The sequence below is a fragment of the Convolutriloba macropyga genome, chromosome 7 (genome assembly GCF_964194025.1).
Source record: "Convolutriloba macropyga chromosome 7, txConMacr16.3, whole genome shotgun sequence".
Classification (NCBI taxonomy): domain Eukaryota; kingdom Metazoa; phylum Xenacoelomorpha; order Acoela; family Convolutidae; genus Convolutriloba; species Convolutriloba macropyga.
In genome coordinates this window covers 13,607,966-13,623,138 of record NC_134474.1, presented here as the reverse complement: position 1 = coordinate 13,623,138, position 15,173 = coordinate 13,607,966, and the positions used below count along the sequence as shown (strand labels likewise).

The window sequence follows — 15,173 nt, the reverse complement described above, 5'->3', positions numbered from 1 at the left end:
ACTTTTCCCAGGCTATGCCGGTTTCTTTGATAATTAATACATTTACTGAAAAAAAATGCTGAACGGCTTAGGTAATGCCAGGCTACCATGCTATCATTCTGACTGATGCATCAATTGCAATTTTCCCAGGATGCGCTTTTTTGGGTGGAATGAAAAGAAAAACACTTCTGAAAATGATTCCATTGTATATTGTCAATGTATCTGTGCTCGAATCCTTTTTCCGCTTCAGAACTTTGTTTCCCAATGCCGCTTTCGATTCTTTTCATTAAGCCTTGGAAAAGACTGCTTGTTCCAAGTTTAATTTTGATATCTGGTTGGGTCACCAAATCACTATGAATGAAGTAGATGTTACTGATTGTGAAGCATACTAGATTGTTGTTGGATTCGTCACCATCAACGTCCATTCGGCTCAAAGCATCTGCGTGGGGTAACTGCTTTCCTGGTGTGTACTTCAGCTCAAAATCTAAACCCATTAGAGCTGTTGCCCATTTCGTGATTCTAACTGATGCTGTTTTCGAGACCTCCTCGTCTGATGCAAAGAGATATTTGAGTGGTTTGTGGTCTGTCTGTAGGGTAAATCTTCTTCTAAGAAAAAATTGTTTCAATCCTGTGACCACAAAGACAATTGCCAGTGCTTCACGCTCTGTGTTTGAATTAATGGTTCCGCTAGAGTCAATTTCCCCGAGATATATATTACTGGATGTTCTTTTTGAGAAAGAACCCGTCAACTGCTTTTCAAGAGGCGTCAGTAGTTGCAGTGGCTTCTTTTTGCAAACTGTAAGGCTGTAGAAGGGTTTTAGCACATAATTAGTTTTTTGTATCTTCAAATGTTTTTCGTTGCATTTTGCCCCATGAGAAATCGTTGTTTCTCATGTCATTCAGTGGTAGCATTTCTGTTGCAAAATCAGGAATCATTCTTCCGTAAAAAATTTCCAGCCCAACAAACGGTTCGAGTTGCTTGTTGATAGTTGAGTTATTGCTTTAGCATTTCTTACTTTTTTTATTCTTTTTGGTATCTGGTGCCATTCCTTCTTTTGAAATGGTGCATACCAAAAATTAATGCTATTGACTGGTTTTAAGTTAGATTTTTTTCTCATTAATATTAAGGTATTTCTCACGTAATTGACTCTTGACTGCAAGGAACTTCTTGTCGAACTGCTCCTGGATAGCTGCAAAGGTCAATACAGTGTCTTGAACGATCACAAAACCTTTGATTAATAATTCGGGTGTTGAATCGATGCAATTTTGGAAGATTGACGAAGAGTTTTTTAATCCTTGAGGTAGCCACTACGTCTTGAACTGTCCTTGAGATGCGTTGATTCAGCACATGTCTTTTGCCTCTTTGTCAATTTCAATTCACTAGTAGGCACCTGGGAGACCAATTTTGCCAAAAAATGAAGCCCCATGTAGGTTTTGGAAATTCGACTCCATGTCTGGTATTGAGTTGTCCTCATCCATGATCTTGCCATTGATATGCACTTTCAAGTCCACACATAACGGGTCAGTTTTCCACTCTTCTTCCTCTGACACACCACAAGATGCATTAGTGACTCCCCTTGGCTGTAAAACTTCAAAGATGACCATCTGTTGCAACTTCTCTGTGACCTTGTCTTGAAGAGGTAGTGATATTTTCTGGCTTTGCAGAACATTGGCTGTTATCCTGGTATCAACTTCACTTGAGTTTTGTAACCCATCACAGCAGCAAAGTGTTCGGTTGTGATGATGTTCACATCACGTTTGAGTAGAAGGTCTCTACCAAGTAGTACAAATTCCTCATCAGCAAGCAAAACTGCTACTTACTTTTGTCTGTACCTGCTTCAGATCCACCTGACGTCACAAGTAAGTGATCCCAGGATCGTTAATCGACGACCATCATAAGCTTCGAGATGTCTTATTTTACCATCCAACTGAAGTTTACCAGGCTTCCATAATTTTGATGTTATCACTGTGCTATCTGCACCTGTGTCTACCTGCCTTTTTACTTTGCAGTTATTTATTGAGATATATATTTGCATGTCGTAGGCATGCTAAATTTTTGTTCTTTAGTATAAAACATTGCGATCTCCGATGCTAGAGATGGTTGCGCCGATGAAATTTTTTCTTCTTCACAAAATTTATTCTGTTTATTGTTTTTACCTGAATTTGGTTGGGGTTTGCTTCTACTCATTTTTGAGAGGTGTCCCTCACAGGTGTTTCATTTTTTTACCTCTGGACATGTTTACTAGAATGTGTCTTATTACCTGATAAGAACTTGCGAAAGCGAGTGCTTGACTTCTGAACTGTAAGCTCTCACTTATTTCAGTAACAGACATTGATGATTTTGTTTAAAGCCAACTAGTGGTCTATGTTTAGGTTCAGGATCTTTTAAACCCGAGATAAATTTTACTTTTTACCAACTCATCTTTGAGCTTGGTCCCTGTTTTGAGTTTTTCGAAGTCACAATAGCGTGCTTTTCCTCTGAGACGTGCTGGGAAATTGTCGTCTGACACCCTTAGACATTGTATTATTTGTATTACGGACATAAGTTTAGCCCTTCCTGCCGTTATTACTCTCTTTTTAGGAGAAATCTAATTTTGAATTGTAAATCTGATGTCTTTATACGGCGTGTCTATCTAATTTCCAGGACTCATTATTCTTCTACGTTTAATAATTGCATCTTGACCGCACTTACTAAGATAGATACTGGTTACCTGTAGGTCCCGTATAGTACCAGCGTTGTTGATTTTGTCCTTTTTCGTATCTGCGAAACATTTCGCCAAAAATGACATAATTCACGCAGTAGCTGATTCTGTATTCTGTAGATCCCGAAATTGTCTGTCTGCTGGTGGTCTGGACACCCTTTTTGTGGTCGATAAAACGGGTGAAAAGATTTCGATAAGCTGAATTTCAAATTAAAATTCAAACTTAAGATATACAAATTATAGCGCATATTTATAGTACTTATCTATGCAGAAATATACAGAGAAAATTTAGATTTGCAAAAAATATTTTACTTGATTGACATATGAACAGATCTTAGTTCCGAAACCAACACTTCATGAGTATCACATGTGACCTAAAGACAACCGATTTCGTTAGTTGGAGGTAAGTGAATGTTAGAATAATGTTTGTATTGATGGGAGAATTTACTCCTGACATCTGATTGATAGGTCAATAAGATAATAATAGCGCCAAAATAAATTTAGAATCGAGTTTAGTTTTGTGGCCATTACTTATCGACATAGCAGCAAAGTTCTTCTTTCGGTCTTTGAAACTTTAAGAAAAGAAAACTTCGAATTTTCTTGATGTTTATTTGAAACCATCACACATTGCAAAATCGCATGACAAAATTAACAACAAATTTATTTTATTTTGGTAAGAGACACTATTGTAACAATCTTACTTTCGTTTTTAAAATACTATGTAATTATATTTTTATGAATTTAGCTTCATGCGCAGTTCTCATAAATTATTACACTATATAGTTAATTATTTATTTGAAATACAGAAGTTTTTTTTTAAAAAAAAATGGTGCACATCAATATAAGAAATCAATTATAGTACATAATTATATTTTCCAACAAATTACCATATTTATAATAATTACAATGGTCTATAAACATTCATATTTAGCTAATTAATATTTTAAACTTAAAAAAACAATAAAGAGTGCAGAAATAGTAAACAAGAAATTTGAAAACATATTATTTGTAATAAGGCCATAATTGGACGTTTAACAATAATTTCATAGACCCGTTACAGTAGAACAGTTCGTATTACAATCGTTAATATGATCCCTTATTTAGAACTAATATTATTGCTAGGTTTTGCCATGACTATCGTACTGCATAATAACAGTCTCTTTCACGGACTTTGCAAGACATGTGACTAAGTTTTGCAAGATAGCTCTGGGATTCACCAACTACGTCTCAACCTCTGCGTGAGCAGCATTAGCTCTTTTGCTAAAACAGACATAAAAGTAGCTCAGATAAACCTCCTTAAATAGTGTTTGATTAACAACAGACTTCGAAAAATCCTGCAAAATAGTTGTCGCTGGCCAAAAGGTTGCAACATCTGACAAGGTAACGGTTGGAGTTGTACTAGGGATCACTACAGGTGTCCGACAAGTTTGATCACACCTACGATTGTTATAGTGTAATATCAAGTCCCACTTGTCGCAGCAGTTCAATTATTCTATGAAAATTTTTTCTGATGGCTTCTGCAATAGGAAAAAATATAGTTCAAGGTTTGAGTATTTATACACATTGGGTTTTTTGGCTGTAGATTATTTTTCTGGCGCCCTTTGTATTCAGATAAATTCTCAGTAAAAACTCTCTTTAATTTTTGTTTTAAGCTTAGATAACTTTTCTCTGCTTTGATATAAGTGCTTTTTCAGCGCTCTGATTTAAGTAGAAACACATTCTACATGTAATCGTGCTATCCTGACTCGAGCTTTTTTCTGTTAATAATGAAAAGTGTTGATATGTCAAAATAATTTTTAGCCTCCGCAGTGCATAAAATAACCCGTGGAAAAAAGCTCATATCCTTTCTAACAATATTTACAATACTCGAAGTTCGGTCACTTATTAGTTCATTAGACGTCATTTTTTCAGGTGACGGGTAAGATGTTCCGCGAGTACGAGGAGAGAGTGGGAGGTTTGATGAGACAGATAGACACCAGAGTGTCCTGGTTGTCCCAAGGAAGTCGGGAACTGTTCGGGACTGTGTGTGAGGACAGAGTATACATTCTAGTGGACACGAGTGCGTCTATGGAGTCAAGGTAGGAAAAATTGGTGAAAAGTTAAATGAAAAGTTTGCCGAACGAACGGTATGATAACGTGAAAAATTCCTATTGAAACTGAGATTATATAAGTATAAATGCGTATATTATTAATTTATTACTATTATTATTATTAACGTTCGCATCTTTTTGATATTTTGACTTTGAGGCGGGAACTTGCTATAAGAATATAGGTCTCATCTAACTCTGTCCTTGTTCTCGAAGGCGAATGCAAAGTAAGCCGATAGGCAAGCAAGCCGACAGAAAAGCAAGCCGAAAGTTATGTAATAGTTATGTAATCTATCAGAAATAATACATTGTCAGCCGTTACAATCAATACTGCGCGTAGTATTATAGTGCATAATGTATTCCAATGCACCAAAGAAACAAAAATGCGTTAATTTTTAGACATCTAGTGGATATGGGCCTCAGCAGACCGCTTTCCATGGCCATGCCTCTCATCCGCTGAGGGATGTAATCCGGAAATAGCGGGCCAGTTATCGCGGTGCGCCCACCGGCCCGCCAGGGGCAAATTAAAATACAGGTATCCGAAAAATTTTTCGGCTTACTTGACCTCATTTTCAAAATTCGGCTTGCTTGCCTATCGGCTTGCTTGATCGCCAGCGTTCTCGAAGTGTACTTACTCAGAATAAGGGGTCCATTAACTTTCATTAACAATTAATAAGAGTACCTGGACGGTAAATAACAATTGAGGTTATGATGTTAAATAAAAAGCAAATGGTGATTATTTTCGGTGTCATACTTACATTAGACCAATGAGGAGTGATGCATAAAGAGGGGATCTTATTCGGCGCAAGAGTGTTGATGCTGCTCAGCTGAGATGTAACCTTAAAAAAAGAAACTTGCAAACATCTAGGGTATCTGAAATCGCTGAGTGACTTATAAGAGAAAAAATGACTACACCAAAACGACCACATACCAACGCTTCAAATAGCCATGAAACAATATTTTTTTTTATTTTATACAGTATCGGTGACCTGAAAGATATTTGAACTGATCTTTTGGCTCAACTGATTATTTTTGAACTAATCTTGTAAGACTCTTGTAAAACGAATATTTATTTTTGTTGTAAAGATTCTTGCAAAATGATTTATCTCAAAGTCTAATATGTTTTAACTTCTAAAAAAGCTACCAATTCAGTCTATGTAAGCTGTGTTTATAACTGTTTTCTATACCAGCATATACAAATTATCATAGATAACATTAAATAACGACAATTGACTTTACAGAGACAAGTGAGTACCAGTGTCAACAATAATGGAATCTTGATCAGTTTTCATTATGTAAATTTTTATTTTTATTGCAGTTTGTTTCCACTTTTTGTTGATTTGACAAGATCATCTCTAGTTCATCTGTTGGTGGTGTTTCTGTTTTTTCATTGCAGGGATTTCACATTTCACTCCCTATCAACGGAATGAAAAGAATAACACTGGATCCCTTTTTGAGATTCATTATCACAACTCCGCACAGCCGCTAAGAAATTGCGACTTGTGAATTTGCCCACATAGGCAAGTGTCATTCGATTGCAAACTTAATACATTGACCAGAGCAGTAACTTGCGGACATTAATTTCTTATATTTCTCCTTCATTTTAAAGCAAGAATTTGTTGATAATTTGCAGTAAAATAATCAGAAATCGAAAATTCTACTTGTGATAGAAAAATTTACATAGAATGACCCAATTCTGCAGGTGTATACATCAGAAGCAACTCAATTCAATAACATTAGCTGTGCACCAAGTTAGATGAAAATGTCCATTTCTAGAAAATTTCAGAAAAATTATATATATAAACATTTATGTTATTCAAAAAACAGCAAAATTGCCCAGGAAAACTACAGCACTAGAAATAATGATCCAAACTGTAAAATTCACAAGATACATAACAAAGAAATACAGAAAATAGAGACAAAAAAGTCTACAAAAACCTCTGATTAAATAAACATGAAAAAGTTTCAAACATCATCCTGATTATAAAATAACTCAACGGTGAAAACAGATTTGTTTTCAGTTATTGTAAAAGCAGTTTAAAATAAACAAACTTCAAAGAAATGTTGAAGAAAAAATCTAGGTTCCCGTTGCAAAAGAACATTACTTATAAATTACATTTTCTCACAAAACTTGTTGCTTCTTTTCAAATCCTCAAAACTCCGGGGAAAAAAATTTCACCTGGAAATGCAAGGAGCTCATCCACAATTGTTTCATACGAATTTCTTTGCCAATAAATTTTTGCCTGACGTATAAAAACTCAGTGAAAACACAGATAAGTTCCTTCAACATATCAACTTCGCTGTGGGAGATTTAGAAGATTGATTCCTCATATATAAGAGCATATATGTCAAGTACGTTAATGGCTGGGTTTTAACAAATTCAAGGGCTCCTAAAACTTGTTTCGATAATATAATAGCTTAAAAACCTGGAAACTTTTTTAAATAGTGAGTTTTTGCAGCGTTTCAGTTCAGGTCCATCCACATATTATGCCAATATTATTTTAGAAATTTTTCATAGCTCTGAGCTAATAGAATAAAGCTGTGCATAAAATGGAGTCAAAATGCATCTTTCTGCACTCTTTGCCTCGTATTTTTGCAAGAAAATTCTCTCACCTGATTGTTACCTAGGAGTGTATAAATGATGCAACCGTTTGAAAAAATAGTGCATTTTAATTCTGCTTTTTTAAAGCATTTTTATGTAAAAATGATTGTTTAGAGACTTTTGAGTAAAATATAGCGTCATTTGAGTAAAATATAGTAAACATTTTGCAAAAATTTGTTTTTATGTTCCAAGCGTTAACATTTTTCTTTGAGTTTCCTTAAAAAAATAATTTTATCTTGCTAAAGATATATGCTTGCGCATGGAATTTTGTCCTTTTGATTGAAAATCCTGTTAAAATATTTCTGTTTACATCCGTAAAAGACTTGAATTTTATAAAAATGGACTTATTATGAAAAATTAGGACCTCCGTTTTGGGAATTTCGTTGGAATTACGCTTAGAAAATCTGATTTCAGGAACTTACTATAAGAATATGGGTCTCATTTAACTATGTTCTTGTTCTCGAAATGTATTTACTCAGTATAACGGGTCCATTAATTTTCGTTCAAAATTAATGATTCGGCACAAGAGTGTTGATGCTGCTCAGCTGAGATGTAACCTTAAAAAAAGAAACTTGCAAACATCTAGGGTATCTGAAATCGCTGAGTGACTTATAAGAGAAAAAATGACTACACCAAAACGACCACATATCAACGCTTCAAATAGCCATGAAACAACATTTTTTTATTTTATACAGTATCGGTGACCTGAAAGATATTTGAACTGATCTTTTGGCTCAACTGATTATATTTGAACTAATCTTGTAAGACTCTTGTAAGGCGAATATTTATTCTTCTTGTAAAGATTCTTGCAAAATGGTTTAATGGTTTATCTCAAAGTCTAATATGTTTTAGCTTCTAAAAGAGCTAGCAATTCAGTCTATTTAAGCTGTGTTTATAACTGTTCTCTATACCAGCAAATACGAATTATCATAGATAGCAATAAAAAACTACAATTGACTTTATAGAGACAAGTGAGTACCAGTGCCAACAATAATGGAATCTTGATCAGTCTTCATTATGCAAATTTTTATTTTTGTTGAAGTGTGTTTCCACTTTTTGTTGGTTTGACAAGATCATCTCTAGTTCATCTGTAAGTGGTGTTTCTGTTTTTTCATTGCACTGATTTCACATTTCACTCCCTATTAACGGAATGAAAAGAATAACACTAGATCCCTTTTTGAGATTCATTTAGCACAACTCCGCACAGTCGGTAAGAAATTGCGACTTGTGAATTTGCTCACCTAAGCAATTGTCATTCGATTGCATATTTAATACAGTGACCAGAGCAGTAACTTGCGGACATTAATTTCTTATATTTCTCCTTCATTTTAAAGCAAGAATTTGTTGATAATTTGCAGTAAAATAATCAGAAATCGAAAATTCTACGACTTGTGATAGAAAAATTTACATAGAATGCCCAAATTCTGCAGGTGTATACATCAGAAGCAACTCAATTTAATAACATTAGCTGTGCACCAAGTTAGATGAAAATGTCCATTTCTAGAAAATTTCAGAAAAATTATATATAAACATTTATGTTATTCAAAAAACAACAAAATTGCCCAGGAAAACTACGACACTAGACATAATGATCAAAACTATAAATTTCACAAGATACACATTAACGAAATACAGAAAACGGAGACCAAAACTCTAAAAAAACTCTGATTAATTTAAACTGAAATAGTTCAAACAACATCCTGATTACAAAATACTTCAACGGTAAAAACAGATTTGTTTTCAGCTATTGTAAAAACAGTTTTAAATATACAAACTTCGAAGTTGCGTTGTCAAGAAGTATTGAGGAAAAAATCTAGGTACCCGTTGGAACAGAACATTACGTATAAATTACATTTTCTCAAAAAACGTGTTGCCTCTTTTCAAATCCTCAAAACTCCGAGGAAAAAAATTCAACCTGGAAATGCAAGGAGCCCGTCCAAAATTGTTTCATAAGAATTTCTTTGCCAATTAATTTTTGCCTGACGTATAAAAACTCAGTGAAAACACAGATAAGTTCCTTCAACATATCAACTTCGCTGTGGGAGATTTAGAAGATTGATTTCTCATATATAAGAGCATATATGTCAAGTACGTTAATGGCTGGGTTTTAACAAATTCAAGCGCTCCTAAAACTGGTTTCGATAACATAATAGCTTAAAAACCTGGAAAGTTTTTTAAATAGTGAGTTTTTGCAGCGTTTCAGTTCAGGTCCATCCACATATTAAGCCAATATTATTTTAGAAATTTTTCATAGCTCTGAGCTAATCGAATAAAGCTGTGCATAAAATGGAGTCAAATTGCACCTTTCTGCACTCCTTGCTTCGTATTTTTGGAAGAAAATTCTCTCACCTGATTGTTATTTAGGAGTGTATAAATGATGCAACCGTTTGAAAAAATAGTGCATTTTAATTCAGCTTTTTTAAAACATTTTTATGTAAAAATGATTGTTTAGAGACTCTTGAGTAATATATAGCGTCAAATATATTTTGAACTACAAATTTTATGTGTTTTAAATGGTTCTCGCCTAATGTCCGCAAAACTTTGGTTCAAATTTTTTGCCTAACGGCTACAATTATTGTGCCGGCCTGATCAAGTTTTTACCTAACATCCCAAGCTTAATTAAAAGCAATCTCTTTGCGGCTTTTTCGGTACGTATATCTGTCTATTGACATATCTCTTTAACTGACGTGAAAGAAATGTAAAAGCTGCGAATTATTTTTGCGCTCCAAAAATTTCAGAAAAATTTTGCAAAGTTTGTTTTTATGTTTCAAGCGTTAACATTTTTCATTGAGTTTCTTAAAAAAATAATTTTATCTTGGTAAAGATATGTTTGCGCGTGGAATTTTTGTCCACTTGATTGAAAATCCTGTTAAAATATTTCTGTTTACATCTGTAAAAGACTTGAATTTTATAAAAATGGACATATTATGAAAAATTAGGACCTCCATTTTGGGAATTTCGTTGGAATTACGCTTCTAAAATCTGATTCCTGATTTCACAAAATCCGTTTACCAAATGTACAAGCGAATTCCGAGTTTTACCGTAAGATGAATTGAGAAACGCAATCGGGCCAAAATTTCATGCCAATTTCATGCCGGCAAATCCGAAATAAATCTTGAGCTGAGATTTAATTGCCATTTGAGACGTGGAGAGGCTCTATAATGCAATAAACCTAGCCAGTCAACCCGATCATAAACAGTGGTCGGGTTGACTTACATAGACCTGATCAGATTCAGCATTACTATAAATGGCTCTGTCGAGACCCATGTTGAAACCGACTGTTTTGCTCTGACTATATACTGTATTCTAATGTCGAGCCAGACTCGAACTTCCGAGAATGAAGGTGGACTGATCAGTGGAGTCTTGGGTCCCGCACCCGACCAGGTTTAGTTGTGCGACCCAAATGGTCTGATCAGAGGTGTCCTGGGTTGCACACTTAACCCTGGTCACTGATGTGTTTAGATTGAGTCTTGTGAAAGAGAAGCTGTACCAGTTGATGCAGGAGCAGCTGAGACACAAGGCCATGTTCAACATAGTAGTGTTTGACTCACACGTTAGACCATGGAGAGATGCTTTAGTGCCTGTCTCTGAGGGGAATTTGAGACAGGCTTGGGACTGGGTTAGGGTAAGTTGAACAATGATTTCTGTAGACTTTAGGGTTTTCAACTTGAGAACTTCGACTGCTGAATCAGATTGGTAGGAATCGTGTAAGATCTTACAAAATAAATGTCGGATCTTTTCCGTTTGTGCCCCCCCAGTACGTTATGCTCCCCCCAGTTACAGAGCACGTGCCATTACATAGTAAATCATTATGTGAAAATATGGCACGTGCGTCTGGGGGGTGCAAATAATATGCGCCCACTAAGCTGGGGGGGCACAAACGGAAAAGATCCTAAATGTCAATCATTGGACCAAACGTTGGACTGGGCCAGCATTGAGTTCACACCGACTCTTAGTTAAGGACTTGGCCTTTTTTGTTGAATTTTAATTGTCATATTACAAGATCCTGTAAGATCGCGCAAGATTCATACCTGGTGATTGACATAAATGGTCAGAAAACCTCAGATTTGTTTGATAGCATTCCATTTTTAAACCAATCGCGGTCATTTTTTCACTTATGTGTGCATACAACGAGCATAAGATAAAAAGGAAACCGCGAAAAATAAACACAATACACGCCTGAAACCCGCCTAGAAAAAGAGCCATTTTACCTCTTTAATTCAACAAAACGTATCTTAATACATGTAAAAAGATCTTTTTAGTGTGTCGATATGATGACAAAGGAACAATTTTATTAGTTGGTAATTATACCATAAATTTATCTTTTCTCGCCAAATTCCACAATTAAGCGCAATATTAATTAAAGATAGTGTCCACTGGCTAGCACTGCAGACCAGCTGTCAGCAAGCTTCTGTCATCATTTAAGGACATAGAAACCGGTGGCTCCACAAACACCCTCGGTGCCCTCAAACATGCATTGGGTGACAGATGCACAGAAGCTGTGTACCTCCTCTCAGACGGAAGACCCGACCACCCCCCAAAGACACTCTACGCCCAGGCATGCTTGCACCCCAGAATCCCTATTCACACCATTTCATTCAACTGTCATGACAAAGATGCAAATGATATCTTGAAGCAGCTGGCATCCACTAGTGGGGGGAGATTTCACATCTATCATGATTCCAGAACACCTTCCGATATTCCACAAGTAGGAAATTTGCAGCACGATTTTTCGTATATAGAAAAATGTTTCCATTATTTGAGAAATAGTTTTTTGACATTCGTAAGCTTTTTTTGAGGAAGTTTTAAGATGTCAGGTCATCAACTTTCACAGGCGGAATAAAAGCATTAAGGAATAAAAAATTGGTTGAAGTAAAACATGAATTTCTCAAAAATATGAAAACAAAAAGAATCACAGTAGAGCTTAGAGATTTACAGTAGAGATCTGATTACTAGAACATGATTGTGATTTTGGTTTGGGATATAAAAAAGGTTCAGAAGTTGCCCGTTAATATACCCATCACCAGTTAGAAAGTCCAAGATACAAAAAAAAATCAATGAAATGCAAAAGAAATTCCGCTTTCGTGTATTCATTCAATTTAGCTCAGCGCTCTTTCAAGCGACTTTGAGACAATTTGCCTCTAACTTTTGCGATATTTGATTAACATTTCATGCGCGCTATAAAAATAATTAAGTCTCATCCGAAACATAAAACAAATTGAAGGACTTAATAGTTCTGTACGTCTAAAATCTGTCTTTATTGAGTAGTTGAAAGCATGCAGACATTTTTTGTATTAGTTGATATCAATTTTTGTTCTTTTAGTTGTTTGCTTAGTGATACATTAATTACAATAATTTAGTTGCTGTCATCCAGCAAGCAGAAGTATGTTTTGGCCAGTCAGCAAGAATTGAGAAATAACATTTTTCGCATCCAAACAAAACCCTTCCTAATTCTATTAATCAGACGCCATGCATGAAACAACAGACGCCATGCAAGATAGAGAATAGTTACTTTTTTTCTGCTCAGCTTTTCTGAACTTATTCTTTACTCACTCTGTACATTGAGACAACGTATTATCTTGAAGCAAACATGAATACTCTTTTTTTACAGCAAACTGAACAACTTGTTGAATCTTTACAGAACGTTTCCTTAAGAAAATTATGGAAAACTTACTCAATTTATCTATTGAAAAAGACAAAACAATCCAACAACTGCAGGCCAAAATAGGCGAATTAGAGGACAGATTATTGCAACAAGAGAGATACACCTCTAAAGATCGTTTGATATTTGAAAATTTGCCGATGAACCATTACGATAAACTTGATATACAAGTACAAAATTTTTTGAGACAACGCCTAAACTATACTGTGCCACTCAAAAACATAAAAGCTTGTCATTTACTGGGATCTTAGAAAAATTCAAAATCCCCCCCCCCCCGCAGTAATCGTAAATTTCATTTATTTTGGGGAGAAGGATGAAATTTATACACGATGGTCAATGCTTGGTAAATTTTTCAATCCGGAAAACTCTCGGTCATTTATTATTAAAGAGCGTTTACCACAGAAAGACAGACAATTAAAGCAAATGCCCGAAAGAAAGTGTTACATTACTACAACAAAGAATTGTCAGGTAAAGGTGCTTTATAAAATCCAAGAACGGTTTGTCTTGTCTTGCGCTTTAAAAAAAGAACAGTTAGATAATGGGAACAGTTTTTTTGTTAGATAAAGGAAGCGACAATTTGCACAGCATACGAAAGATAATGAGTTGAACAACAATACGTCACAAGTATCAAACAACTCCTTCAAATGTCTGTTTGAGAAGCGTTTTTCCTCAGGCACCCATTATATCAAAATCTAGCCTCTAACGTTTACGTTCATCACTCAATGACGACGACAGGTGTGCTGCTTTAAGCGATTATTTACATCTGCAGAAAACAGCGCGACATGAAAACATATTGTGTGAGGTGTCTAAAACGTCATCTCAATTTAATATCACAGCCGAGTAGGAATCAAAAATTCGGATTAGCTAGCAGATAATGACAAAGACAATTGTATAAGCTTCTTTCAAAACCAGAACGTTGATAATTAGTACCTAAGCCACTAAAAATGTTTTTAGTTTTGAATATTAGATCTCTTAGAAAAATTTCGATGAGTTGCAGATTATTAACGATAGCTTGAAAGAACCACCGAAATAATTGCACTAACAGAAACTTGGCTTAGTCCAAGTGACCCTTTAGACTTTTACTGTTTGCAGGGATTTCAAAAAATTGTATCAAAACCAAGAACAATTGGTAAAGGCGGCGGCGTTGCTGTACTTTTGAAAGACGAAATTTCAGATAGCTTGATAGATTATGAAACGGATCAGGAATGTTTAATTCTGTCAATCAAAGGAAAAAATAAAGTGAAGGGCTATATCTGTGTTATTTACCGACCTCCTTCAGCAATTCTGGATAATTTTTTTAATTTCTTTGAATCAATGCTCCATTTTCTGCGAACCAAAGATTCGAAAAACTTAATTTTTGGCGATTTTAACATTAATATCTTAGAACAATCATCAATGAAGAAGAGATATTGTGAAATAATTGAAGCGCTCGGATATCGAATACAAAATAATGAACCAACTCGAAAAACAAATCTCACTTCTTCTTGCATAGATCATATCATATCATAGCCGATGATGATTTGGTTTGCCAAAACTTATGAAATTTCCATCTCAAATCATTATCCAATTTCGAGTAAAGTTCCTTTTTCGGTTGCACTCTATTGACCAAAAAAAATTTGGTTTTTGTTAGATCAAAACTTGAAGAAAAAATCAACGGAATCAATCGATGGCAAAATTCAGTTTTTAGCATCGACAATTATGCAAACTCTAAACAGATACGCGCCAGAAAAAAATTAGTTATTTCTAAAAACAGATGTCCCTGGGTTAATGAAGAAATTAAGAACCTTCTTAAAAAACGCGATCAAGCCAGAAAAAAATGGGTTTAGTCTGATAAACCAACAAAAAGAGAGAAATATGTTTCTTTGATAAATGAAATAACAAGCAAAATTAGAAAATCAAAGCGAGCATATTTTTCGCGGTCGACAGATCAGAGAAATAGCAAAACAATTTTTGATACCTTAAAATTCTAAAGATACAAAAAGGGCGCAGCAAGATGTGTATTTGGACGCTGATCATTTAAATGATTTTTTTGTAACTATCGGAGACAAAATTCTGTCTGAAGTTCCTAAATTACATTAACGCTACCGCAGTAATTGTTTTCACAAATCATTTTTTACGCATAGTACAAACGTACTGGAAGT

The 15,173-nt window shown here is 35.0% G+C and overlaps 1 protein-coding gene across 1 annotated transcript in view; it reads left to right on the top strand.

The window, feature by feature from the left end:
- Positions 1–15,173, top strand: part of LOC142342949 (von Willebrand factor A domain-containing protein 3B-like) — a 57,354-nt gene that overhangs the window by 19,857 nt on the left and 22,324 nt on the right. Inside the window, exons 9-11 of the mRNA XM_075394628.1 lie at positions 4,593–4,759; positions 10,833–10,995; positions 11,797–12,078. Coding sequence (XP_075250743.1) covers positions 4,593–4,759; positions 10,833–10,995; positions 11,797–12,078 — 612 coding nt within the window. The remainder of the gene's footprint in view (positions 1–4,592; positions 4,760–10,832; positions 10,996–11,796; positions 12,079–15,173) is intronic.